Below are 27,761 nucleotides of genomic sequence, written 5' to 3'. Positions count from 1 at the left end.
CTATTTTCCAGACTTCCTTCTTCTTCTTTTTTTCTCATCTAGTTTGACACTCTGGCTAACAGCTGCAGTGCGCGACGCTGACCATCAACTGAACAAAATGCTCCCCGGTGGTCAGTGGCACCGCGGAGCTGCTGCAGTGAACCGTATCGACATTCTGACCTGTGCAAAGGCCTTTCTGTGGCACATACAGCCGAGTCAATAGACTGTTTGTTTGTTTGTTTGTTTTCTTCCCGACGACCAAGGAACTCGATGGAGTCATGGCGAAAGAAACCTACAGAAAACCTAACCCTAACCCTACTATCAGAAATGGAAAGGCGCAGCTGTGTCGCTCCACAGTGTAGCCAGACAGAAATAAATAAACAAGGCTTGCGGTCCGTCCCACAAGTGCAGCTGTCAGTTACAATGTAGCGCCTGAGTCGGGTGTTTTCCCACAGGTCCTCGTTGCGTGTGGAGAACTCATCGCGTCCGCAGGGTGTCGATTGTGTTTTGCCTGACTGGGTTTGTTAGCTGTGCTGATTGTCGTCTGCCTGCCCTTAAAGGTCCCACCTGATGCAAACCCCCCCCCCCGCTCGACGCGGCTTTCTAAACAGTACTTGTTGTTATTTGCGCTCGACGGGTTCCCAGTAAATTAGAAGGTGTTTCATTTCGGGAGGCGCTGGTCCCTCTCTTGAAACAAAGCCCTTTGTGATGTCACGTGCTGATTCTTGCAAAAAGAAAAGGAAGAAGCGACAGAGGCTCAGTTCGTGGTGTCGGATGAAACGACACGCAACTCATCCTCTCATTAGCTTTTTATGCACTCCAGTGGCACAACGCAAACAGGAAGCTTGTTTTTGACCTCTTCACTCTTGCGTTTTTTTTTTTCTTTTTCCTTTTAAATGTTTGTCTCCCTCAATTAATGTCATCCCTCTTGTCGTCGATGCCAGCTCTCTGTTCTCTGGCCTCTGGGGAACTGGCTGCTCGGCTACCTTTCCAAAGCTCGGCTCTCCCGGCTCTCTGTTCTTTTTAGTTCTTCTGAAGCGCCAACATAAAACTCAGCGCGCACGGGAATTAAAGTGTCTTTGACGCTCAGTGTTCTAGTCAAGCAAATTAAATGTCATCGTCTGCGTGTTTTTTTGTTCCTCTTGCAGTTCGGGGTGAGCGGCCTCACAAGTTTCCTGGAGTTCACCGACAACGGAACCAACCCCAACATCTTCTTCGAGATCCTGGGCACAAACTATGGAGAAGACAGAGGCAGAGGAGTCAACCGGGTGAGCAGAGTACCTGAGTGTCGGGCCGCTGCGGGCGGAGGGTGAAGGGAGGGGTGGCAATCGTTTCCACGCAGCGTGCATTTCCATAATTCCTGGATGGGATGCACCTGCTCTCAACCTCGTTTTCACCTCAGATTTGTTTCCGCAGGCATTTCTGGGTTTTAGCTCTCACACCTCGATGTGTAGAGGAGCAGAGCTTTGGTTCTGTTTTCTGTGTTTACGTCCTCTCGTTAACTTGCCGTGTGTGGAGCGGAGGGCCGGCAGAGTGGCAGTTAAAGCACCCGTCCATTTAATTATTAATTCTGTATGTTTAATTCATATTCCCAGCCAGCGGGGCATCAGTGGGGAAAATCACCAGCCCTTTAATTGAAGAGGGGTCCATCGAGATTGCAAGGCGTTAAAAGTAGTATTTAGTCATCTGAAATACATGATGTGTTTGAATAGGCCTCCTTCAATGCAACCACTTGCACATCCAGGTGCCCACACAGTTTGTATTTCATTATTGATCTGATGTATTTCATTTTTACTTCAGGTTGTTTCACGTCTAATTTTTTTTTACTTGATATTGTTTTGTTTCATCTTCATTTTAATATAATTTGCTCGACAAGTCAGACATGAATGCAGAGAAAATGTGTCGAAATAAATTCAAAGTCACCGCGTTCCCACATCTGGGATGCAAATTGAATTGCTTTTATGTGGCTTTGCCAGATCAGATCTCTTCTGCCGCTGCGGCCCTGCTTCAGCTCGGCACATTGACAGAAGTAAAGCGGGAGCCTCCGGTCCGCTCTGTTGTGTTCAGCCCCTCTGGGATGTCTCTGTGTGTTTGATTTTTGATCAGCTTGATTTGTTTTCTTTGATTCCTCTGCCTAATGGAGAACACTCGGTTTGTGTGGGTTAGGCACGTACCTGTGAAAACGAAACCTACATTTCGAAAGATAGGGTAGAGCGAATGCATGGCACAAGCCTCTATAAACCTTGTTTGGACCGAGAGACATCACGACCAAATTAACAAACACAAACACACACAGCGGCAGCAGAAGGGTTCGCCCTCCATCCCGGAGGATCGCTTCTCCAATGCGCTTGATACTGTGAGCCGTGATTATGGATAATGTGGCGAGACACCGGGCGTAACGTGGTGTGCAATCTCGGACGAAATTAATCTTAGAGGCGCGGTATAATTACAGTAAGGCACAATTCCCAAATCAGAGAGCGTAATTGCTTCTCAGGGAATTCAGCCAGTTGTTGTACAGCCGTGCGGCCTCGGTCTCCCTCAACCCTCCGGCCATTTGTCCGTCTGTCGCCGGGATTCAATTAAACACAAACGTTTTGCAGAGATGCTAATGTTTCCTCTTTGTGATGGTCTTTGTCTTCAAAGCTGAATAATGACAACAGGGAGTCCTGTTACAAGCTCCGCTGCGACCAGAGCGAAACAGATACAGTAATGGACACTTTGGCCTTGAAGTAAATGGAAACAAAACTACAATCAGTGATTGATTGATTGATTGATCAGGTGAACGCCACGAAAGGCGACAACTCAACCGGCCTCTGCTGCACCGAGAGGGAAGACTAGTGCTGTGTCTCAATTCAGGGTCTGCACCCTTGAGACCGAGTGTCCTCCATCTGAAGGAAGCGTTCTTAGAGTTCCCAGCCTAGAAGGCCGGACCAAACCCCGCCTCCCCGGTAACCACTCGGGACGGCGTATTTCCTCGTTTCGTCACCGCCGTTCCCTCCTGCTGGCCAACCCCGGAAGTGACGTTTTTATAGCATCAAGGTAACCATTGGTTCGCCATCTAACGATGCCGTTGGATGATCAAATAAGTAAAATCCTACGTTAAGAACTGGATACTTTATGTGAAACTTCAATCCTTAAATGTATATGTGGTGTCTTTGCCAGAACACGCCGCTAATTTCAGCTGACTTCCCAGGATCCCATGATGCTTTGCAGCAGCACGCAAAGCATCATGGGATACACAAGTACGCCAAGGATAGTAGCGGTGCAGCCTTGGAATCGGATAAAACGAGTGCGTATTTCCGAGTATGCATTTTGAGCGTCCTAAGGACCCTTGGGAACTGGGACAAGCCTTCGCGCAGTGCTATGACGCAACTTCCTTTCAAAATGCGCACTTCAAGGATGCAGACCCTGAATTGAGACACAGCACGAGAGGGAAGACTAGCTTCCACAGCGCCCACACGTATGACGCGTTCAATAGCGTCAGAAAGACTGTGGGGCATTCATGAGCGTAGGACATATGTGAACCTACCGATAAACACTATAACAGAGCAGTAGTTTGACAGTAAACAAGTTCAATAGACAGAAACAACATGGGCTTCCTAACAGTCAGGAAAAGAACACTGCGCCGGTGGAATGCGACTGTTGTCGTGTTGTGTTTTGTGTCGTCTGTTCCCGACGCTGTTTGTCTCCGTCCTGATGACCGAGGACACCGACCGTCGCGACACACCCCGTAAACCACCACCCGACGCTCTCCCCTGCAGTGGGACGATGGCAAGTAGTGGGGAGAGGTTCATTCAAGAGCCCGACGTTAAATTAATTACCGGGAAAATATTCTCAGCCCAGCCACTCTCAGGTCCGCGTGGAGCGACGAGAGACGACAATCAGACACCGGGATGTGTTTTTCCAACCGGGGGGGGGGGTGCTTCATATTTTATGAGCTTGTGTTGACCTCTGCCCATTGACTCATTCACTTGTTTGCAAACAGCAAAATGGAGCAGAAGCAAAAAGATACAAATCAGATTGTGCGTTCCCATCAACCTTTTTAAATTGTCATTATTTAAAAACAAAGTGGGAAAATGAAGAGACGCCAGGGCTGGTCAGGTCGACGCAGTTGCAGGAGAGATCCAACGTCCAGAAGTTTGTTTGTCAGAGGAAAAAAACAGAGTAGAAAAACCTCCTAATGGCTCTTAAATTAATTACATCTTAATCACGCTCGGAGAGCGGTGAGTCGATTCTGCTGCCGCCGCATTAGACACGCCATAATTTTTGCTCAATTAAATGTGTTTTTCTTCTGGAGGTTCCTGTGGTAATGGTCCTCCATTAAGGAGCCACGTTGTGCGTTAGAGACATCACTATTATAACCTGCATTCAATAACCTCCATTGGTTCACGCTATTTACAAAGCTTGTCTGTTGATCCTCCGAGCCCTAATGGAGACGACACTCCCGCTGGAGGTTTTAGCCTTTACGTGGTTTTTCTTACGTCTGTTCTTCACCAGCCGGCAGTGACTAGTTGGCGGCCTCCCGTCGGCAAACACGTCTGAACTCTTGACCCAATTTAAATCAACTCCTTGAATAAATTATAGGTTGTCTTTTCTCTCTCTCTCTCTCTCTCTCTCTCTCTCTCTCTCTCTCTCTCTCCACATCCTGACGTTATTTACATTAGCCCTCGTACTGTATGGAGATGACTTTCCCTTGTATCCCAGAGCTTTCAGCCGCTCCAGACGCCTCCTATGAAAACATGAATAATGTGTGTGTCCCCGTGTACCTCGCGCGGAAGAGCCGCGCGCTGAATAATTCACAGTGACTACAGTTTACGTGGGAAACATGCGAGTTATAGCAATGCGAAAGGACTCTCTGGTTCCGTCGGTGCACGTTCCCGCAGATTATTTCATCAGCGCGTATTATTAGAAACCAGCTTCCGTCTCTCCATCGGCGTCGCCTCTTACCTCCTTCCTTTTCCCTCTCTGACCCCCGCTGAGAAGCGTGGCCCCTCTAATGAGAGACACACGCACTTCAGCTTCGTTTGCTCTTTCCTATTTCACCTTGATGAAGTCATTCCTCCCAGGAACTCCCATCATCTTCCCAGCCTTCCTTCCTTCCTCCCTCCACTGGGTAATCCTTCCCCAAACCTCACGTTTCCTGTCTTTCTCTCTCTTCCTGTCTTTTTTTCACTTCTCAACCCACTCCTTTCTAACGTCCCCCACTCACACCCCACACACAGGCGTGTGCGGCTGTCTAGCGGTCGCTAGCTCGTGATGGCGGCAACAGCTGAGAGCGTCATAATTGTTTCTGCGACAGTGTAGCAGAATTGGCTTTCTGCTCCATTACCCCCGGTGCCAATACTGGAGCGGGAACCTATATCGGCGCCGCTGCTATGCGTCCACAGGCCTGCTGGAGGCCGTTGCTCTCTGCAGGGGCAACAAGTGTGCAGCGTTGTAATTTCACCATTGCCGACGTCTCACCCCTGATTTCCTCCAGATGTGCTTGTCGTCGGACCTCCAGTCCAGCGCAGCTGATGTGCTTCGATTTCAGCCCAGTGGCCGTGCTCTCATTCACACCTGTGGGTGATTTCGAGATGCCTGTTAGCCTCACGTGCACATCTTTGTCTGCGTGGGAGGCAGCTGGAGGACCCCGGAGAGAGCCAACGCTGCTCAGGAAAGACCCCCAGGGACGAACTCCGAGAGCCCCTTGCTGCGGGGCGACAGCGCTAACCACTGCAGCACCATGTTGCCCATGTTAAATGAATTATTGCTTAATTTGATTAGAAATAACAAAGTTCCCCATGACGGAAGTAGAAAATAATCAGAGCAGTTGATCGGTGCTATTCCTCCTCAACAATGTCTTCAAGGGTTTGTGGTTCTGTTTGAGTCACATCCTGCTGCGTTTTGAGCAAACCCTCCTAATTATTGCATGGCCCCTGCACTCCTGACACTCCAGAACCCATCCGCTGGGAATCGCCAGATGCGGCACTCGTGCATCTGGTGGAGACCAGGGGTGGGAGTGGCGACACAGCGGCGTTGAGAAGGAAGCTTTTGCACTTTTTAAAGCGGCACGATAAAATACGGTCACGGCGAAGGAGGCGTCGGAGAGGGTGACGGGGTAACAACTTAATGGAGGAAGATTGATACCTTGTTTGATTAAGGGAATGGTTTGATGAAGAGACGGATATGGCGGATTGAAACAGGCAAACTGGCCCGGAAGACGGATGGGGAGGCGGACAGGTGACCCTCGTTGCCAAGATCCCGTTGGGTTGAGGGGGAGATTGGAGACGGCCTCGCGGGTCACCGCAAAGTCCCCGTCATTACCATCTTCCTCGCAACACGCGCCGTCTTTTCGCCCTCGCATCAGCACATATTGTCCATCTTTTGAAGGAGAGGCAGAAATACCCCCCCGCCCCCCCCCGCCGTCACACGAATCAATGGCCTCGCAAACTGCCGTGCTCTTAAATTGAGGTCACCTTCAATTATCGTCGACCAGCCTCGTCTGACATATGTGGTAAATTACGCTAAGTGACTTCAGAGGGTCTCGTGACCTCGGAACACCCCCCCCCCCCCCCTCCCCAACCCCCCACCTCCCGCTCCCTCTCGCTCCCCTGGTCGCACACGTGCACACACGCTCACACTCACACACCGTCCTGTCAACGGAGGAGAAACATATCTTCCATTAAATGTTGGAAAGATGGAGGGAGATTTCTTTTAATGTGATGGCTTAATGTGCCCAACGACTCAGACACACACACGCACGCACGCACGCGCACACACACTCATCTGCCGCACTTCACGTCAGCTCACGCACACGCCAGCACCGACATTTGCATAAATCTTGTGGCATGTTTGGAATTGCTAAGCTAACCCTCTTGGCATTGCATGACAATTAACGTCAGTTCGTGTGACCGTCAGTAGCCGAAGCTTTAAAACACTGGGATTCCCCCTGCTTTAAACTAAAGACACGCAACACACACACACACACACACACACACACACACACACACACAGATGCATACAGGGTTCGCTGCCATCGAATGTTACCGATATCAGTGATGTTCTAAACAGAGCTAATCACTGTTGACAGCGGTTCTGTCCTGAAGCTAAGCGATAGCGACACACAGAGCTGTCCTATTGCTTCTTCTTCATGAAGTGTAACAGAGAATAGATTTTCTCCACAGACTCACGTATTAACCGACGCGGATCAGGATTAGGAGCTGAGTTTCACTTAAAGCTTTTAGATTGTCTGCAGGTAGTTAAATAATAAGAAATATATCCGCATATCTATGCACACATACACACGTACATACATGTCTGGACGGTCTCCGATTTCAATAAATATATCAGAGATTGATTCAAAAAGAGCAGTATTATTTGATATTCCAATCGATTTGCCCACTGCTGCTTTTAATCATTGGTTTTGATTCACATAATCTTTTAACACCAGGACTTACTTCACAACTTACTTTACTGGAAGGGAAACCAGCTGTCCAGGCTGTCTGTATGCATCATCGTTGTTGCATTGAAAGGAATTCCCCAATGTGCAGTGTCCCTGTTCTCTTGTGGCTCTGGCTTCTTGGCAGAAGTGAGTTCACACCCTCGCCATCCCAGAATCGCCATGCCGCCAATGGCGCGGAGATTTTTGGGTTGAGGACAAACGCTACTGATTGGGTTGCAACACTGACGAACTTCGATCTCATCCCAATAAACATCGCAGAAATATCAGGCCTCTAAAAACCCAAGGTGAAGCGCTTTTCCACCCACGGAAGTCGAGTTAGTGCTTGCAGCACGCAACAGCGGCAAGGGGCGTCCGTTACAATCCATGTTTCAATGAAAAAGTCTGAGAAGAGTTGGGAAAGTGTTTAGCAGAGAGCGGTTTGTTTCGCCGAGGAAGCGATGGGCGGAGCGTTCCTGTGCGCAGCGTGCAGCTCGCCGACACTGACCTCTCACTCCTCATCAGATCACGGAACGAAGCGGCGCGTTCGCAGCTCGAAAGGGCAGCTCAGACAGCGCTATTTTAGGAGGCTTCGATGACAGGCGTCACCGTGAGAACTTATTATTTCAATTATGTAAAAGAACGCACTGCGGGGCGAGGGCCGACGGGCGACGGGCGAGTGTAGAGCGGCAGGTACCTGATGAGTCACACAGACGCGAGGGCGGGGAGTAGAGGAAGGAATAACAAAAAAAAAAAAAAAGAGGGGAAGGCAGAGATCGGCAGCATGTGAGTTGGAAAATTAGATATATTTAGCGAGTAAAAGGTGGGTAAGGAGCGGTAAATAGATCAGAGGGAGGGGAGACGCTAGTCTGGGTTAAAACACAGCAGAAGAATTGTGGAGGTGGAAAGATGGAGAGAGAGACGGGAGGGAGGTGGGGGAAGAAAACACCTCCGAGGGGAAGAGATCCCTATTTCCCTCCAATTTTCCATCCTATTAGGTAGATTTGCATGTATCTTTATTCAGCGTGTCTCTCTCCCACCTCCGGGGGGCAGGTGGGAGATTGGAAAGAGAGGCCCACAATGAAAGAGGGGAACAGGCGCGGTAAGACATGTATGGCTGAAAAGTAAATGGGCGAAAGGGAAAATATAAATGGGGGTCATGGGGGGGAGGGGCTTTATTGATTTAGCCTCTTCGCTGATTCTTTCCCCTTGACTTGTTTCCTATTATTTCCATCATGCGGCGCCACAATGGCTCCTCTTTTAGATTCTAGATGGTTAACTGAATTCAACCTTTTGAAACCACCTGATAACAAATATTTGTTGATTTATAAATAATAAGCAATAAAGAATTAAATCAGCACCCCTTATTTTCTCATTGCGTTTTTGACTTGCTCCGAGGTTTGAGAAATCCAATTAAAAAGCAGAATTAAATAAATGAAATGCGTCCCCACTTTAAGACTCCAATTGTGCGTCAGCACTTGTGATTGGCATCAACCAGAACAGGAGTGCTTCATTAGTGCGTTTAACAAGGCTCACAGTGCTGAGCTTGACGCTCGCTTGCGTGGGCTCGGCTCCACTGCTTTTCAAATCGCAGGAGTTTTTCAGCCAGCGAGAGTGAGCACCTAGCCTAGCGCGTTCTCCCGTCTGCTCGGAAGGCTCACAAGCGACGTTTGCTCTTCTCACAGCCTCCGCCGCCACGCTACTATATCCTTGCCGAGATGGCGGAGGACCCTTCTGAACTCCCTCCCCCTGTGCTTTGATTGACCCCGGCGATTTGTTCGCAGGTGGACGCTCAGTCGTGACCAAGCGCAGACGCTGAGGCAAAACGCCGAGCAGCAGTCAGACTCCGGGTGACTGGACGCGGCGGACGCGCGATGCTAATTCTAGCTGACAAATTGCCTCGGGTGTGCTTGGATCTTTGTTTGGCATCGGATGCGCTTAAGCGATGTAGAAAAAAAAAAAAAGACATTAAGAAGTGCATTAAGTAAGGCGGGGTAAAACAGAAAAAAAATGAGCAGTCAAAAATCTCCCCAAAAAATGCAAAGAAGCGACAGACGGCGCCTTTAACCGTCGCCTGCTGTCGCACAAAAACCCCGTCGGGAAATTCAGCGTGGTGCCAAAGAAAAACACCCATTGTGTAAACAGTGTGGGTACGACCAAACACTTGCCCGGCAGCCAGTCGTCTGCTTTCCTCTGTCTGCTAAGACAAGCCAGGAGAAGTTTTATTCCCCAGGTGCCCCCCTTCGCTTTGCTGCTGTCGTGTCTCCGCCAAGACAGATTCTGTACTGTTACGTAAGGAAGCCGAGCGTAAGCACAATCACTTATTTATTTATTTCAGGAAAATGCTGCTATTGCATGGGGAGTGTGGGGAATGTGGCAATGAGGTTCAGCTGCGGCGTGAAGTCAGCAAATTTTGGAGTCATGGTGGTTGGGGGGGGGGGGTACTTCCAGGGTCATGCGACATCAAAGAATGCCAGAGAAGGTGTTGAAAGTTCCGTATTCTTGCTGTCTTCAGGTCTCGAGTCGACTGCAGGGTTGCCGCTGTGGCATAAAAACAATACACTCAGGAAAATGCCCCAGAGCTGCTCGGTTTGCAAAGCAACTCTGGATAAAATAGTTTTATGGTTGGATTTCAAAGGGCCGCAATCGGGTCACGCTGACCTCGGGGGTGCTCCCAAGCTGAAGTAGTTTGGGTTTGGATCGCCTCGCAGCACCGCTTTGCTCATGAAGATTGGAGGCCTCTGGTGAATAAAGTGGATAGAAGCCGTTCAGGGCGAGCTGTGAAACTTTAAAAATCAATTTTGAAACGGAATGGAGGCAGACAGAGTGCATGAAGGGCGCTGGGTGGTGGCTGATGGAAGATGGGAAACATTGGCACTGCAGTAACCAGCTCTTGAGTCATTAAAAGCATGCATTGTCATTTAGCCCTCTGTTCACAGCCTGCAGGAACACATGGTGAAAAGAGAAGGGAAAGCGTGTGTTCACTGACAGAACATAGACACGGTTTATTATTTGAAAACATGATTTTTTTAAAAATAATTCAGGATCTTTGTAGAATGGCAATGATGTACAACTTGGGTGTGCTGCATCTTCAAAGCTGGGAATATTTGCTGACCTCTGGCCTTGTTTGTTTCGGTGGTAGATGGTAGCAAGCCTCCTGCTGAACGACCTTAGAGAATAGACAACAACTTTCCATTGTGCTCTAGCCACAGTTTTAAACGACGGGTTGATTCTTCCACAGCAGCCAGAGGCAACGCTGGACCGTCTGTCGATCTTCGCAACTTTTAATTTCCCCCTTGTGGTGCGATGCTTCAAACGTCTTGTTTGAAATTTTCTATCTGGTATAAACTGTTGCCAAGAATCGATGAAAAATAACTGGTCTGATGTTGTCTTTTTTATGAGATGATTTGATTTTTACAATTATTAAGTGTGTTTGAATGATTCTTCATAACATAATCCACTGAGGATGTCATGCTAAAAAAAAAAAAAACAACCAAATACAAAACAAACAAAATCCATTAAACCTTATTTTGCAGTGGGTGGACTTTGAACATTTCCATATGCTTGTATTGTTTCCTGGCTGCTGTGTAGTAACAGATGGCAGTGGAAATCTGCATCTTCTAGCAGTGTGGAGGAGCTTTGGGGAATTCGCTAACAGTCGGCTGTCGCTGGTCTATTCATGACTTTAAAACTAGGAGCACAGGCGGAAATCTGCGCTTTTTGTCCCTTTAATGCTTTGTTTATAAGGCAGTATTATTTCTGGTTGTGATGGACAGCAAACAGATTGTTGTCCAAGGTTGGATTGCCGTGTCCCAAAAAGAGAAAAGAAAAGTGAATCAACAGGTTTTCAAATCCAGTGTTCTCTTCAAGGGGACAGACAAAGGTGTTGGGTAAACTGGAGAGAAGCCCTTGAGCTAATGCCCTCATTTGAGTACAGTCAGGCCATGTGTAGATGGGTGAGTACACGGTCGAGTGATTGATGGAGCCGGGGTGAAAAGGAAAAGAGAGCTAAATGAAGTGGGTTGTCAGTGCTGGGCTTAATCTGGCACCAGAGGATGGATTGACTGCCGGATGATTGGATTGACGGGAGCAGGCCTGTGAATAAGAGGCTACGCTGAAGCCTAATTGCCCATGACCTGCTTGTAAACACGGCCGGGGGCCCAGAGTGGCGGGCGGAGAAAGAGGGAAGGATCCGAGGCGAGTCGTATCTGACACCGGGGTTGTGTCCTCCTGTTAAACACCTCGACTTTGCCAATTGGGCCGGCACGAGTGGCCTTTCACAGAGGAGAGGAGAGGGGGAGAGACAGAGACAGAGGGAGGGGACCTTAGGTGAAACCAGATGGAAATGTGAGCGGTCAAGGATTACAGGGCAAAATGGAATTGAAGAGAGGTGACTCCAATAATCTAAGGTGGGCACAAAAGTAATGGTAAAAGATCATTTCCTTCAAAGGGGTTGGTGGTGCTAAAGGCTATAATGCTAGCATTGCAAGTTAGCTGCATGGTTCAGATTTCAGCTCTGAATCTGGCATCTTGCTCAAACTGCTGCTGTCGAGACTGGCGTGGACGGACGGAGCAACCGCAGTTTTGGGACAATTTCATGTGAATGAGCAACATCAAAACGTCCCTGAAGGTCTTTCCTGGTTGGACAGAATCTTTTGGATTTGTTCCCTAATGGCAGACACCAGGAGTTGTTCATAGCACAGAGCTTTGCTGTTGACTGTGGGGCAGTCACACTTGTTGCATGTCTCCCCTTGCGCAACGAACAAACCCTGAGTTGCTGCTACTTGGGGAAAAAGAAAAAAAAGAAATCTGGTATGGACAGAGTGTCCATACCTAACCCTAACCACAGCCACCATCCAAATATCCAGGAGCCGTCTCGTTCCAAATGTTTCCTGTCTGGTATACCACATTTAATCAAAGCCAGTTCTAAAGTAACACGGCAAACAAGGAAGATACCAAGGCATCCAACATGAAGGAACAGATAAAGAGAGAGCTCGACATAGAAATTATGATATCATGGAGATTGTGAAGCAGTAATTTGTTTTTGACCTTTCCTTTCACCAAAATGCAGAAACTGGAACAGAGTTGGTACTGAAAGCTGCTGGATGGCTGCCAATTGCTGACAAAATTTTCGACTCTGCGATTTCATAAATCTGCCAATTTCATGAGACAGGAAACCAGAAAGCAATAAATGCCATCATTCGGCTTGAGCGAGTGAGTTGCTGTGTGAGGAGACAGTGCGGCGGGTCGGACAGGCGTCGGCTGTGATTGAGTGGCACCGCCTGTCGTCGCCCTACTTCTCCATTAAGTTGGCGAGTTTCCGCTGCAACTTTTCACTTCCCCCCCCCCCCGACTAAATCCGGACGGGCTGCATGACAGCTATTCCCGATGGCGCCGACAGCAGCAGCAGACGCCGCCGCCGCAGCGATGTTGATAATGATGAAGCAGCTGTGTGAATTGATGCCGCCTGTCATGGCTTCACAGGGCTCCCTGGTTTTAAGAGAGGCTCGGCTTGAAGGTCCAGTGTGATTTTAGGATTTTTACATTGGTAAAAGCTTAATATACTGCCGGTGAAAACATTATTGAAAGTCTATACTATTGGTACAGTCATTTGGTTTTCCTGTTCTTATATATATACCATATTTTCCAGACTATATAGCGCACCTCCATATAAGCCTCACTAAGTTTTTAAAAAGAAAATTGTACATATATAAGCCGCACCGGGCTATAAGCCGCCAATATCTAGGTTGTGAAATGAGATATATATTGGATAGGTAGGTGGATAAAGACTAGACAGATCGATTTACCGGTACACAGAAAGATTTATCACTTGTTTATTTCCATAACTGAACTGATGACTTTCCGAACGGTGCCGGTAGCACAGCAGTAAAAGTGCTGATCAACCAAAAGAGAAAAGTTGTGCACTGAACCCACTGAACACACGGCGAACCGCTGTCACTTTTTCTTCATGCGCACTGGAAGCATTAAAGTTGCTTCATGAACACTGAACCCAGAAACCACCTGTCACTGTTCATCTTCCTCCTGCGCACTGAAACGCTGAAGTCACTTCCTTCAGTGTCGGGAGTTGAACAGCCTCAGAAGAGCTTTGTCGCATACCTTTTCTGTGTCTATGTCAGTGTTGCTCTGCGTGTCGCACTTGCACTTCCTGCTAAAGCGCCCCCCCCTGGCGGGTGAATTAAAATCCACTGAAAAGCCGCACCTTTGCATAAGGCGCATGGTTTATAGTCCGGAGAATACGGTATACGAGTATATATACAGTATATAGCGAAGGTCTTAGCTGCCATCTTGCACCGCCATATTTCTAAGGAAGCCTGGTTTGGACAATCCAGTCCAATCCAACCTGACAGCACATTTTGTATTTAGGGTGAATGCTTGCGTCCTCAATGAAGGAGAAGGTGGGCGAGGGATATAGGATCGTGTGTGCAGGCCACCGTAGTTCACTGGCAAGGTCGGGGAGGGAGGCGGAGCCTAAATGAAAAATGTAACCACTTGATGTTACAGTTTCTTCTCAAAATCTCTAAATATTACACACCTAGACCTTTTAAGTCCTATTGGTCGGATGTGCGATCGTTGTTTAAAAAAAATGGACTAATGTTGTTGTTTTTTTGTTTATTTATTTTTTAAATCAAATTCCCTGCGACAGCTTTTTATTACATATTGAGTCTATAGCGACGCTCAAGTGCGTCAAAGAGCTAACGAGAGGTGCTGAGAGACGCCAAAGAGTTGCTAAGCGACTTTGCGTTCTTAAGTGTAATCCTGCCTCCGGAGACCAATCACGACCGTGCTGCTCTTTCACATAACAATCAGTAAATATTGGCCTCAAGGCCAACCAGTCAATTATCCTACCACCGTTCCATAATTACCAACAATTCGTTTTCACCGTGTTTTTTTTTTTTCTTCTCCTTCTTTCTTTTCATTGCGAATGTGCTTAACGTAATAAAAGTTCCCTGGCAGCTTTTTTTTAACCCCTGAATAGTCGCTCTCCCTAGAAGGCATCAGCAGGGGAGCAGCTTTCCTTCATGGGCTGACATTAAAAGGCCCATAAAACAATGCAAATACATACAGTCGTGGCGCATAATCCTCATTATAGCCAAAGTATGGATTTACTCCCCGTCTGCATTGTGTATCCAAGCGCGACCTGCTGTCGATTCGGAACTGACGACACGTCCTTTGTATTTTAAAGGCCCAGCTTTATGTTCTTCCAGGACCTTTCCTGGAAGAACACAATGTAACAACTGCAGATGATGGTTTGCTCCGCTGCAGCCGTTTCAAAAGGAAAAAGAAGAAAGGACGCAAGGCCTTGTAGACGGGGCTTTAGTGAGCTTAGGAGGCGGGGTTGAGAGTGATCAGTACTGGGTCTTGTGATTCAGCCCTGTGTCTGTAGCCAGGCGTCAGAAATGAAGAAGACTTCTGTTGGCCTGCACCTCTTCACAATGTGTGCGCGTGCTAAAAGTTTGTGAAATGCATTTCTATTTGTCTTTTATTAGTATATAGTTAAAATAGGTGCCATGCTCCCAATGCTCACGTGCACGGGCACACGCCCACACGCCCACACAACACCATGTATCAGTCTCTCTGGAGATGATTTGGCCAACATTCATATTATGGGAAATAATCTGCAAGTGAATCTGCACATGGCTTCTGCAGTTCCTCACTGGCTTAATAAGCAAAGGCAGGGAGGATTTGCTGCGTGCACAGTGTGTGTGTGTGTGTGTGTGTGTGTGTGTGTGTGTGTGTATGTGTGTGTTAGTGAGTGTGTGTAATGGCACATACTAAAGTGATTACAGCGGCGGGAGCAGATTTGCATGAGTTTGATATGCCATCTATCTTCCTTCCCTCCTTCCTCCTCCTCCTCCTCCTCCTCATCCTCATCCTCATCCTCCGAACCCGTTCCCCCCCTCCCCTCATTTCATTTCCGGTCCCCTCATCTTGTCTTCTGTCATCATTTTTTTTTCTTCTCTCTGCCTTTTGTCTGTCTCTTTGTTTCTTTTTCTGACTCGTGGGTTTGCCCTTTAAGGACCAAAACACAACAAATTGTATTTAACGTCCAGCCATCCCTGTGGTTCACGTACCTGCATCTTAATTTGCCATCTGTCTTCCAGTCACGTCTGCACTTAAGCTACTTTTTTTTTTTCCTCTGTTTTATTTTTCCCTCTGCAAACCTCCTGATAATTTTCTTCTCTGACAATAAATAAGTAAGAAAATAGATACTGCTTCTCCAGTATTTGTGCAAAAGGTGCAAATTATAACAGCTTTAAGACGTTTTTACGTCATTATCGAGTGACATTAACGCAACTGCCAAATTAGAGTTTGTTTAACCATCAAGTGGGAGGAGCAAGCAGGTGTGTGTGTGTGTGTGGGAGGAGGGTGCTGAGTACTTTTATCAGAACAACTCAAATAGACTTTTTACATTCCGGTAGTCACATACAATCTTTTTTTGTTATTCTCTCCTCGTTTTCTAAATTGGACACAAATCCTGTTGGACACAATTAGACAAATATATAATAGCTTTGTTTTCACAAACAAAACAAAAACAAAACTTTTTTTTTTTTTTTTCCAGCTCAGTCTATTTTGCCTTGTTGAGAGGACAGGTAGGTCCAAATTAATCAACTTGCAGTTCTTGAAACTGTTTGTTAGCCTGGGAGGAATCCATTGAAATTGATTTTAATTATTTTTAATTAGTCGTTAATGCACCGATACAACCAGAGTGATTAGCTGCGGCCATGTTAGTCTGGATGAGCAACGTGTGAGTCCAAAACAAATATCTCAAAAGTCATTCCACTGGCATGTGAGTCATCATTCCTCAGTCTCATCCCCCTAAATGCCACTTGTCTGTCAAAACCCCCATACATACGGGACAGTCCCTGGCCTGAATGCTGATATTTGAATTCCACCTTCCACTTTTCACAGACGCCACTTGCAGTTCTAATTAGCGACAATTGAAAACAACAACAAAGCTGAACCGGGTTTGTCCTGCTAATGTCTTCCTCTTTTGCTTTTTCCTCCTGTTCAGTTTCCCCTGTCGGTGTCTTTGTCGCACTTCTGACCGTCTCTAAGCTACCTTCCCTGTAATACCCCCTTCCCTCTCTCTCTTCTTTGCTGTGTGTGTGTGTGTGTGTGTGTGTGTGTGTGTGTGTGTGTGTGTGTGTTTTTGTGCACGCGCGTGTGAGCGAGGCCTGCAGGCTTTCAGCAGCATTACAGCGTGTAAACCTCGGATTACAGCAGTCAGAGTCTGCCTAGCGCTGCTCGTCTCTGCGGATCACAAATTCACAAGTGTGTGAACACACACCCGCTGACGAACCACGTTCACACACACACACACACACACACACACACACACATACGTTCAAGATATTTACAATGCCAAGGACACATATTAAAGTCAGGAGAAAAAAGGGGGATTGTTTACACAAACATTGGCAGAGGCTACTGTGTGCGCCACGCGGCAAATACGCACAAAAGCTTTAGCGCGAGCAAACACAGTCAGTGTCTCCTCGGCGAGGAGCTCCTAAACTGACCCTTATTCTCTGCGTCAGTGTTTACCCAACTTCTAAACGCATTATTCCGGACCACTCTCTACTCTGCTGGCTTGTCAGGCTGCTCTCAGTGTTTTGCCCTTGAGAAACGCGTTCAAACCAAAACCCATTTAGCCGACGGCACAGGAGATCTGAGGTTTTTGCCATAGAGGTACACAGCGAGTTGCAGCATACTTAGTGTATATTGTTTTCCTCAGGAAAAAAAGAAGAAAAAAAAAGATGAGGTCCACTTATGTGATTTTGTTTATTTGCCTGTTTTCTAACATGCTGTATTGTGTCTTTGCTGATCAATTCTGGTGTAACAAATTACGGTTTGAAAAATATCTCCATGGGTTTTTGCTTGAGGCTAAGCTAACTGTGCATGCGAATCCTTCTTCCTGTGATTTTATTTTACTCCCACTGTCCAACCTCCTGACACCCATCCAGCTTTCCATGTTAGGGTCAGCGAGGAGGAAAAAAAGTCTTAATGTGGAAGCTCTCTGACCATAAATTAAACAGGGCGGCATTATTGATTGGATTTACTCACGGCATAGTTTTCACATGTGTGTGAAAACAGCCGGCGTCCAGGAGGAAGGGAGGTCAGAGTCCGGTGCAGCAGTGCGGCCGGGCGAGCGAACTTTGACCATCTCGATTTCTCAGCCGTGGGAATTCTGATTCTTTTCAGTCTGATTTCCGCACAAAGAGTGCTGGTTTGACTCTTGACAGATGCACGCGTGCACATATATCAGTGAGATTATTCTACTCAGTATACAAAAGTTTCAAAAAAAAAAAAAAATACATTTTGTTAGGATAGTAAATTGTCGTAGCCAATAGCCAGTGGTTTTTTTTGTTGCATTCAGAGGCTGTTGTAACTCTCTGAAACAACCCAATGAATAAACTGACTGGCTTGTAGAAACTCTCTTCCCCATCCGTCTCTTAAAAGAGCCGGTTTGACACACAGATTGCTGCGGGAGCGCCGAACCTGCCCTCCCAACGCACTGGATGGCGATGCAAGAACGGCCGCTGCAGTCAGTTTAATGCTTTGTAAATCACAGTGCGTCCGCTGACCTTTTTGCAGCTACTCTTCCCGGTATTCCCGGCAGAGGCGCCGCTTGTTGCATATTTATCAGGCGCCAAATTGACGCTGAACATCCGACAGACGCGCTCATGCGCAGGCCCGAGTGGCAGATCAGCCCTGCGCACTTGAAAACACATTTTTATGCACGCCAACTTTTTCAGAGCCACCCTCTTCTCAATGTGCTTTCAAAATCGACCGGGTCTGGCAGTCTGGCATCAGCAACAGTCAGGCACGTTTTCAGTTTCTTAAACAGGGGGAGGAAAGAAGGAAATAAACAAATTGCTTTAAGCCGGCTCTTTGAGCTTGAGCTCCGGTCCCTTTTCTTCAGCGTCGTATCGTGACACTCAGGCGCTTTGTTTGTTTAGCTGGACGTGCGCGAGGGCCGGCCGCTGGTTCCTTTAAATCGCAATTTGTACACGTCATGAAAAGATATTATGTGGTCCAAGTAGCTCACTTGTTTTCCTTTTTCCCCCCGTCTCGCTTTTTTCAAACCTTTTTAAAATTCTACTGTTTGATATTCCAACCAGGGAACTGCTGTCCATTTATATTAGCCTCGGTTAGGGAAAAGCTTGGGCAGAGAAAACAACAAAGACAAGAGGACTATATGCACTGAATTTAATCCCAACTCTATTTTGATGTGAAAAAGGTGTGTATTTTCCCAACTACTTCATTAGACTATATTTAAAGTCTTCTCGCTGCATTATGCATGCGCAGCCCGCTGCTCTGGATTCTGTGTGTTGTGTCCCCTGATCTCTCCTTCACCCTGAGGTGCATGCATACGTTTCTGTCAAAAGTTGCAAGTGCAACTTTTAGAACTTTTTTAGGTTTGCTTTCTTGTTTTGCATGTTTGTCTTTGTGGTTTATATCTCCACTCTGACTTTGATCTCTTTGGATTTTTTTTTCTGCGTCAGTCTGCACCTTGCGACCAAAACAGGGGGGGGGGCGCCGCAACGAGATGGTTAGTGCATATACAGATCACCCAGTGATTCCCGGGCACAGCACTGCAGCTGCCCACCGCTCCCTCAGGGGATGATGGGTCAAATGCGGAGGAGAAGTTTCCTTTCCTTTGGGATGTGACAATCACTGGGACTTTTAACTTTTAACTTTTAACTCCATGCAAGTACATTGGAAAAAAAGAAGAAAAAAACATTCAAATGGCTTGTTTGAATTTCGTCTTTAGTTCTGGCTACTTGTAAACTTCCAGTCAAAGGCACTATGCCGAGCTCATAGACATCAAACACACATTCCTTTTCATCGACAGATATGTGAAGAACAATGCTAAAAAGTGCTAGCGTGCTTGTGCACATTCACAATGACTCGGAAAGGTTGGATGTGTTTGACGTGTCTGAAGCGGTACGGCCAGAGACACTATTCTGCAGGCTTTGGTTGTTTGAGTTCCTATTGCCTCCCGATGGTCTCCAACCAGTCTGCTCACTCTGACCTCTGACCTTCATCAACAAGGTATGCTCCCCGATGCATATGGATATTTTCATCATTCTTTGTAAACCCTGGACATTGTTGTGATCTGAAGGTCCTGCAGCCCATCTGGAAACCCAACAACCACCTGCACCACGTTCAAAGTCACTTGGAAGCCCTTCCATCAGTTCCTGCTGTTTGTTAAATGCTGATTGGCTGTTTAAGCAACGAAAAATCGAGCTCTGCAAATTGGCCGGTGCGTCTACTTCTGTGTGAGCCAACAATGTGAGCTGGACAGGGAAAAAAAAAACAAAAAAAAACCCAAGTGAAATCACATCCAAGTCAATCATCTTTTCATATCACAAACAGGGAGGTTTTGGCAGGATTAGGACTCTCTGCTTTCCTGTGATCTCTGAGCATGTATAGATATGTCACCTTATGTAAACACCTCGTCGTGGCGCGCTCTAAGCCTGTCCCTCTCCGGATTAGCTGCTGCCGTCGCGTTTTACACACCACCTTCACAGAAACGGGATTTCGCATAGGGGAAAAAAATGAAACCACGTCGTACAGATCTTTGCTGGACTAAAACACAAAAAACAAAAGAAAGAAATAAAACACGGCCCTCACTTGGAATAGAAGAAAATCCCGCCTTCATCTCATTACGATATTCCAAAGTGTGCGATGCGCGCATGTATAATTTGTTAGCCATATGGACGTGCCGTGCATTATTTACAAGCGAGTGGTGTATAATGAGTTAACGGCGTATCTGCGCAGCACTTAACTTGGCTGAAGAGTCCCATCGGGCTCCGCCCATCTGAACATGCACTTATACATACATTTATATACAATTTGCGTGCATGCTTTATCCTTTGAATGTGTGTGGGTGGGCGGGCGGGTGTTTGCTAATAAACAGGCGACAAAAGGAAGATTTAGGGCCCGTAAAGGGGAAATAACGGCGGCGCAGGTCCCAGGTGAAGCTCCTCGGAGGCTGCACTCACTCTCATCTGAGCGGCCTTTTTCCAGCTTCCCCATCAGTGCGCTGTCCTCTGTGACGTCTCTATTTGCCTTTGGGGCCAGCGGGGGGGCAGTGACTGAGAAAATATATATTTTTAAACACTTTGCCCTTCATCCCGCCTCGGGCTTCTCCCCTTCCTCCCTCCCGGTGGTTTCGCTCTCTTCCTAGATGACAGACTGGAGAGCACAAGATGCAGGGAATGAAGGAGCCCCCCTCGGTTGTATGCCCCCCTTTCCTCCACCCGGTGAGATCCTCTTCAACGCCTCAACTAATGCCTCGACTCATTGGCCGAGTGTTTTTCCTGGAAATCCGACGAGGCAGTAATTTGGCAAAAGCGGTGGCTTCTCCCTCAATTAAAAGCAGACAGGCAGCATATTAAATGATAGCGCAGTTTAATTACTTAGTCGTTTGGACCAGATGAACTTTTGCAAGGACATTAAATTGGAAAAACAACAAATGTCCAATTGTGTCTGGTGGCACGCAGACGCCGTCCTCCCTGCACTCACAGGCTCGGCCTCACAACTTTTCTCCAAGGCAAAAACAAAAACAGATTGCGCCTCATCTGGGAAACAGAGCTGATCGTGTTGTTGCTGCTGGTGTTGTGATAAGTTTGTGCTGGCCGCTGAGGGTGCTGCTCTATCAACAGCACGTCTCCTTGTTTTGGATTTGACTATGTATTGTGACCCGCTGACCTTTATTTGATTTTGTTTTTCCGTGTTTTCAGCTGTCAGTTATTATTGTTTTCAAAACCTCGCCAAAAACTCAAATCCCCTTGCGTGTGTGTGCGATATATAGCATTAGAAAGTATATATGTGTACACATATGTCATCATTAATCTCATTATTATCACGTGTGTCTTTCAATCCAAACTGGACATATTGTCATGTCGCTTTTTGTTTTCCTGTTGGGTTTAAAATGGGTGGAGCCCCTCATGGTTAATTGCTAAAGGCAATCATGCATCGTTGTGTGTATTCTCAACTGTTTGATCACCTCTGCTGAGTTATCCTTTCAATGAGTCAATGAGTGCGGCCAATGGGCTAGAGCGGCAACAGGGGATAATCAGGGATAATTACACCGGAAAATGATATGATGCCTGCTAATAATACAGAGCCATCACTTTGCATCCCACCCACCTGGACAACTACACTGTTAATAGACTGACTTACGTTTATTGCACGTCTATAATGGTCTCACTCATTATTATTATTTTTTTTTTATTATTTTCTTAGAAATACTTGCTGTAAATGAGGCGTCTAATGAGCCTGACCCCTGTCACTGACAGTGGTACCTTTGCCCAGCAGCTCGGCCTGCGAAATCACATTTTGTCTGAATATTTCAAAACCACATTACACATTTATTGTTATGATCAGTCAGGCAGCACGGTGAACCTTCGACTCAAGAAAAAGCCGCTCGCCATCACTTTAACGCCCCCCAGCCGACCGGACCTGTAAGTGTGAGCGGCACTGTGAGAATGCACACGTTCACCCTGTATTCCGTTTGATGTTAAATGTGGAGCTCCTCCAAAGGCGCTTACATGACCGAATGGCAGCAGCTCACCAAAAGCGATTGACTGCAAGCAAAAAAAAAAAAAAAAAAGAAAAGAAATATGCCCAGAATTAAGTGAGTAGCTGCAATCAGGGTGGGTTCAGCAGGATGCCGTTTGCCCCTCGGAGCGCAACAAGAAAAACACAGGTTGGTGCTGGCGGAGCCGGGAGACACGTGTTTCTCTCCAAACACTGCGGTCTTGATTGCTCTGTGTCTCTTTTATGATTCAAGCTCTCTCGGTGAAACGTTGAGCTCCCCGCTCGATTGCGCAGCTCTCTGCGATGGGCCGCGGTTCCATTTGTGCTATTGAGTTGCCCACTGAGTGGCGAATCGTTAACATTATTCGATTAGAATTCTGTTAGGCAGCCAGTTTGGCGAAGGGGAGCTCCTTCTTCTTCTTCTTCTTTTTTTTTCAAAATTACAGTTGCGCTGTCGCGCCTCATTATCGAGAAGAAAACAATTTGGTAACGGGACATTATCGTTTTCGACCGTCGGCCGCGTCGCAGGATGAATAAAACAGATGGAAAGTGGTAAAAGTCGGGGCTCTCACAAGGAGGTGGCCTGGTTTTATTAATCTTTGATAAAGCCACCCTGGTGTCCAGGAGCTCCAAGCCTTCTGGGAAACGCATGAAGGAATTTATACCACCGCCCATTTGAGAATGCGGTCGTCCAAAGCTGAACATTTGGTCATTGAGGATGGAATCGAAGCATCGCAGAGGCGGAGCAGAGTCTCCGAGGAAGTCCGACGGATGAGCACACACACATCGACGACGCCGAGCTTCCGTTCTGACGCAGCCATGGACGGCTTCCTGCAACCAACTGGCCCCTCCCCTCTGTTTGAAGGCTGAGACGGAGGGCGGGGACTGGCGAGCGGCGGGAAAGGTTAGCCGCGCTGAAAAAGAGCTGGAAGAGAAAGAAGGAGAGCAGACGGAGCTGAGCGGGGCTGTTTGGAGACTGCGACGGCACTCGTCGGCAGGGGGAAGGGAACACGGGGGGGCGGGGTGAAACTGGGGGAGAATGCAGAAGGACCTGACTCGCTTGACAGTTTCCCTCGCCGCGGTGGCAGACGGGAGAGGCTGCAGGCTGCAGGCGGAGCACCAGCGCTTGTTTGGCAGATGAGACGAGGGGGGGGGAGGGGTGGGCAGATGAATAGATGGATAAAAACTCATATTGTGTTTTTCCCGCGCTGTCGGTGGAGTACACGGGCAAAACAGACTACAAGCCGATAAGAGCAGACTGTAATCGAGATTCAATATTGTGGCGCATCAGAAAAGAAAAGAAGCAATCCCACACCGCACGCCGGCTAATGCGGCGATTGGCCCGGGCCAATTATCAGTCTTTTGGCTGCAACCGAGGTCACTCTGGGTTTTCACAATGAAGGATCCTCTCACTTGTGCAGGTTTGTATTGTTTTTCACTGTTCGGGCACTGAACAGATACCAGACACGTCACCTGCTGCCAACATACTGCTAGTATTAGTATTGATCCAATAACAAGTTCATACTGAGGACAGTATCGACGATACCAATACTGTTCAATTGCAGCTGATATCCGTCCCCTTTTCCTGAATGGACAGAATTTGGACAAAGCTTTGCTCTTGATAGAAAATATTTTTCTTCACCATTCGATGCCTCTCTGAGCACTTCTCGTAAAGAGCTAGTAGTTTGTTTTTCTGTTTGGAATTTTGCATTGTAGCAGCTATTTCATGAGAGGAGGATAAACATATGTTATGCCAAGTTATGGGCAAAGCTGAAGTAGTTTAAACCTAGATATCAATATATACAAATATGATATGAAGTACAAATAGCTCGTTACCCAGCTAGCTAGCGGCTACCAATGTTCTGCAACAAAAGTCTTTTTTTGTGACTCAATTTGTGGTTATGCTGGCGCCAGCAGGGCATTTTCTCACTACATTTCTCTTTACGCACTCAAACTGTGAAGCGTTTTGTAGCGTGAACTGCCGGAACTCTCTGCACGCAACATGCTTGGACCAGTTGGACCAGGCTTGCGATGCACAGTGCATCGTTCTCAACTTGATTGTCAGAGACGCTGCAGTGCCATTTCAAGAGGACGCGGTCTTCCATTTTCTCATCGATAGACGTGTTTATGAAGGTGCGCCGAGCTCCGGGGAGCAGAATGGTTTGTTTTCGCAGGAAATGACTGTGCAAAGAATTGGACGATGGTCCAATTACTTCTGGTTACGCAGCTTTGAAATGGTATGATAAGAGTGGCTTTGCTTCTGGACGTCAGCACGGCCCAATTTATCAGCAGCACTTGCTGCGGGTTCATCAGTGTTTGACCCTAAACGGTTAACGCCCTTTTCAGACTGGGTGACAATAAATTCTATGCATAATATTCCCGCTGTATGGCGCACAACACGACACCGAACAGGGCAACACGTGCAGCGATCAGTCGGCTGAATGAATCGACACGTCTTCTCGCCGCACTGATGAATGCAACACGGACTCACCCGGAGAAGCACATGAAACATTAAAGCCGTTATTCAGCGCCCTTCCTGTTAGTAATGTTTGGCTCCCAGCACATTAGTGGTGATAGTTGTGGTTGTCATGATTGCAAAGCAGGAGCATTAAGGCCATCAAAGTGGCTGCTGGTTAATGGCGCCAGACGGGCTGCTGGTCTTACTGCTTCACAGACTGCTCCCAGAAAGAGGAAATATCCAGTGAGTGGCAGTTGTGTGGTGTAATGTCATTGTAAAATCAGTCGTGGCCGCCGCCGCTTTGTTTAACGCCTTAATTATCAGCCAATATGTAAGCAGGAGCCTGGAGAGCCCAGTCTGCACGTCTGTCACGATGAGGCATCAAGGCTGAGCCAACAGCCGTGCAGCGGGAGCAGAAAGAAAAGCTTTGTCGGATGCTAATGGCACTGTTTTGAAGAATGGGTGTAGAAGGCATCAGAGTAAGCACAGGAGGTCACTCACTTCACACACACACACACACATATACATATACTATATATATATATTATATTATATCATATTATATTATATTATATTATATACACATACATATATAAATGTACATACACACTCACGCCCGCGCACACACACACACACACACACACACACACACACACATTTATTTCATGCTGTCAGGGGCGAAATGAGCCCTTATCTGGAGCTGTGGAGATAAGCAGAGGCAGTGGGCCACTCTGTGAGCCTGGCTGCCATTTTAGCTTCTTATTCACGCGCTCACGCATGCACGCACACACGCACGCACGCACTGGCAAAAACTGCCGTTGCACACTCCTATTACCTGAAAGTCAAAACAATACACACATGGGGTGAAAAAGCTGATATTCAGATTATGTGCTGCTTTCGCTTTGCTTTGATGTTAAAAGAATAAAAAGTATAGGCAAGTTACAATTGAAATGAGAAACACACCGACACATTTGAAATTTGGAACGGTTTGAGAAGTCTTTGGCCAAGAGTAAACGTCTTCATCGCCGTCGTGAAAGAAGGATGAGGCAGAAGGAAGAAATGTTTACAAAATCCTTGGAGCATCAATGGATCCGTATGAAAGCCAGCGTCTTAAAGACTGGAATCTATTTGCTTTTTTAATTCAATTCTTTAAATAAAGCCCTCTTTAAAAACACACATCCAATGATATGATTAATGCACAAGCCTGGTCCATAAACACACTGCAGTCATTATTTATCACAGGCGTCACACCCCCCAATACATCATGATCGGCGGCAATAAGAGGATAAAATTAGATGCTGCTTTAATGTCTAATGTGTGTGCATTTTGTGTGCATTGGTGTCTGTTTGCCACTGAGTGATTGAAGCCGCGCTTGGTTGTTACACAGCCACAAACAAAGCCGGCCTGCCGGTGATTGATAGCCAGTAAACAGTGAAGTGCTTCAGTGATGGATGAGTTCCTCTTTAACTCACTGACTCGTGCTTAAACACTGTAGGAAACGAAGCTCACGCCGCATAGATTTCAAGGCCTGGTTTGTATATTTATTGACTTTCCCCCCCCCCCGTCTCCAAATATTAATCATCACTTCTTTGCTCAAAAGTGCATTTCTGCATTTAATCTCTGTGGTTATAAAGCGTTTGCCAAGTCTCAATAGCGATAGACGAAGAAAGTTTGCTTATTGACCGTTGGCCAACACAGTTTTCAAAGTAGGTCTTTTACAGGAATTCCAGTTTTATGAACGCATCCACAGGAATCAATATTTAGTGTCTTGCTAAAGGGCAAAATGACTGCTGAGGGCATTGTAATTTTCTTTTTTTTCTTTTTTTCCCTTCAAACGCGATCAGGGGGGGGGGGGGGAGCAAATAAAACAAAACCGCACTGTTTCCTGTTGCAATACTCATTAGCTGGAATCTTCTCACACTGCGTTCGCTCTGAGTTTAATGAGGTCAGTGACTCAGCGGCGCATTGTGCTGCAGCATGTGGGGTTTGCTATGGGTCCACTGCGGTTTCCTAGAGGACAACCAACAGGGACAAAACACTCCTTCTCACTCCAACTGGGAGCTCACTACCTACCACACAACCGGAAGTTGTTTTATTGTTCATTATTCGTATTTAAAAAAAACAAACAAACAAAAACAAAAGACCATCATTGTGTAATGATGCTAGGTTGCCACGGGTCGGCGGCTGAATTTATTTGGATCCATTTTGAAAGGCTCCCATCAGGACACACACTGCGCCTCGTCTCAGAACCCTTATCCTCATCCAGGGAGGTTGAGACAATGTCAAGCGCCGTCAGTAGCTGTCAGCGTCAACGTGCCAGGTCTTCCCCGATTCACACGAGCGACGGCCGCAACTAGTTTGAGTTTGACAAGTCCATGATTTCGAACTGTTGAGGAAATCTGCTGCATTTCTTCCACTGTCCACCAGGAAAAGGGAGCGCTTGAATGGTGTGAGAGAGGATATTTGGATCTTTCCTTGGTGTCATCCAATTGAGGGCCAAGAAGACGTTTTCACTGCCATTCAAGAAACTTTATCCAAAGAGTGCCCGAAAATGTTTCAGATGAGAGATACTCATGATGGATCCAAACACAAATCACACTTGACGCCTCAATTAATCCTTAATCCAGATTCCTTTATTGGATTGATCCAAAAAAAACAAAACAAACAAACAAAAAAAAACCTACAGCTTATGTAAAGTCAACATAGAGTTTGAGACACTTGCCAGACAAAGCGAGGCTGAAGCTGTCAGTCAGCTGCCGTTTGACCACGCTGCTGCCGCCGCCGCCGCTACTGTGGTTCAGTGTGTTGGCGGCGAGCCGGCAGAGTGAGAGAGAGTGACAGCAGGTCAAAGTGGGCTGAACAAATCTACGTGTTTCTTTCCGTTGAATAATTTGTGGGTGGTCAGTGGATGGCACTGGGAGGTCTGTACTTCTCTGGAATAGAAGGAAAGAAGGACACACATCCCAAGAACAGAATTTATATCCACTTAAACGTGAGCAACCAGCTGCATTGCAACCAGCTGCATTGACTTTCCACTGGATGCGTTTAGTCTTCTCTATTTATTTGATTTTAAATGTCAGTGCGACCTGGAGCCTTTACTGTGAGGGCTCCCTTGTTGAAAGACTTTGAATGGAACTTGTTCATGTGTGGCACACGAGAGAAAAGGTGAACCAAAGATCCATTTTGATCGGGGTCGCTGTGACTTTCCATGATCTGCTTGTTGATTGTATTGACTCTCTGTGCTGCGGGGTCAGAGGAACGTGGGAATAATCCAGGTATCTCACCAACAAGATCTTTTTCTTGAGGAAAAGCAGACATGTCACAGTGCCACCATCT

General features: G+C 46.9%; 1 protein-coding gene across 4 annotated transcripts in view; it reads left to right on the top strand.

The window, feature by feature from the left end:
• The window catches only part of grid2 (glutamate receptor, ionotropic, delta 2), a 393,648-nt gene that overhangs the window by 267,894 nt on the left and 97,993 nt on the right, over positions 1-27,761 (top strand). For all 4 annotated transcript variants that reach the window (XM_076014679.1, XM_076014682.1, XM_076014681.1 and 1 more), the window contains one exon: positions 1,128-1,247. In XM_076014679.1, coding sequence (XP_075870794.1) covers positions 1,128-1,247 — 120 coding nt within the window. The remainder of the gene's footprint in view (positions 1-1,127; positions 1,248-27,761) is intronic.

Source organism: Nelusetta ayraudi, unplaced genomic scaffold (assembly GCF_046127955.1).
Source record: "Nelusetta ayraudi isolate G7.1 ecotype Tasmania unplaced genomic scaffold, CSIRO-AGI_Nayr_v1 ptg000170l, whole genome shotgun sequence".
Lineage (NCBI taxonomy): Eukaryota > Metazoa > Chordata > Actinopteri > Tetraodontiformes > Monacanthidae > Nelusetta > Nelusetta ayraudi.
This window is presented reverse-complemented; position numbering and strand designations above follow the sequence as displayed.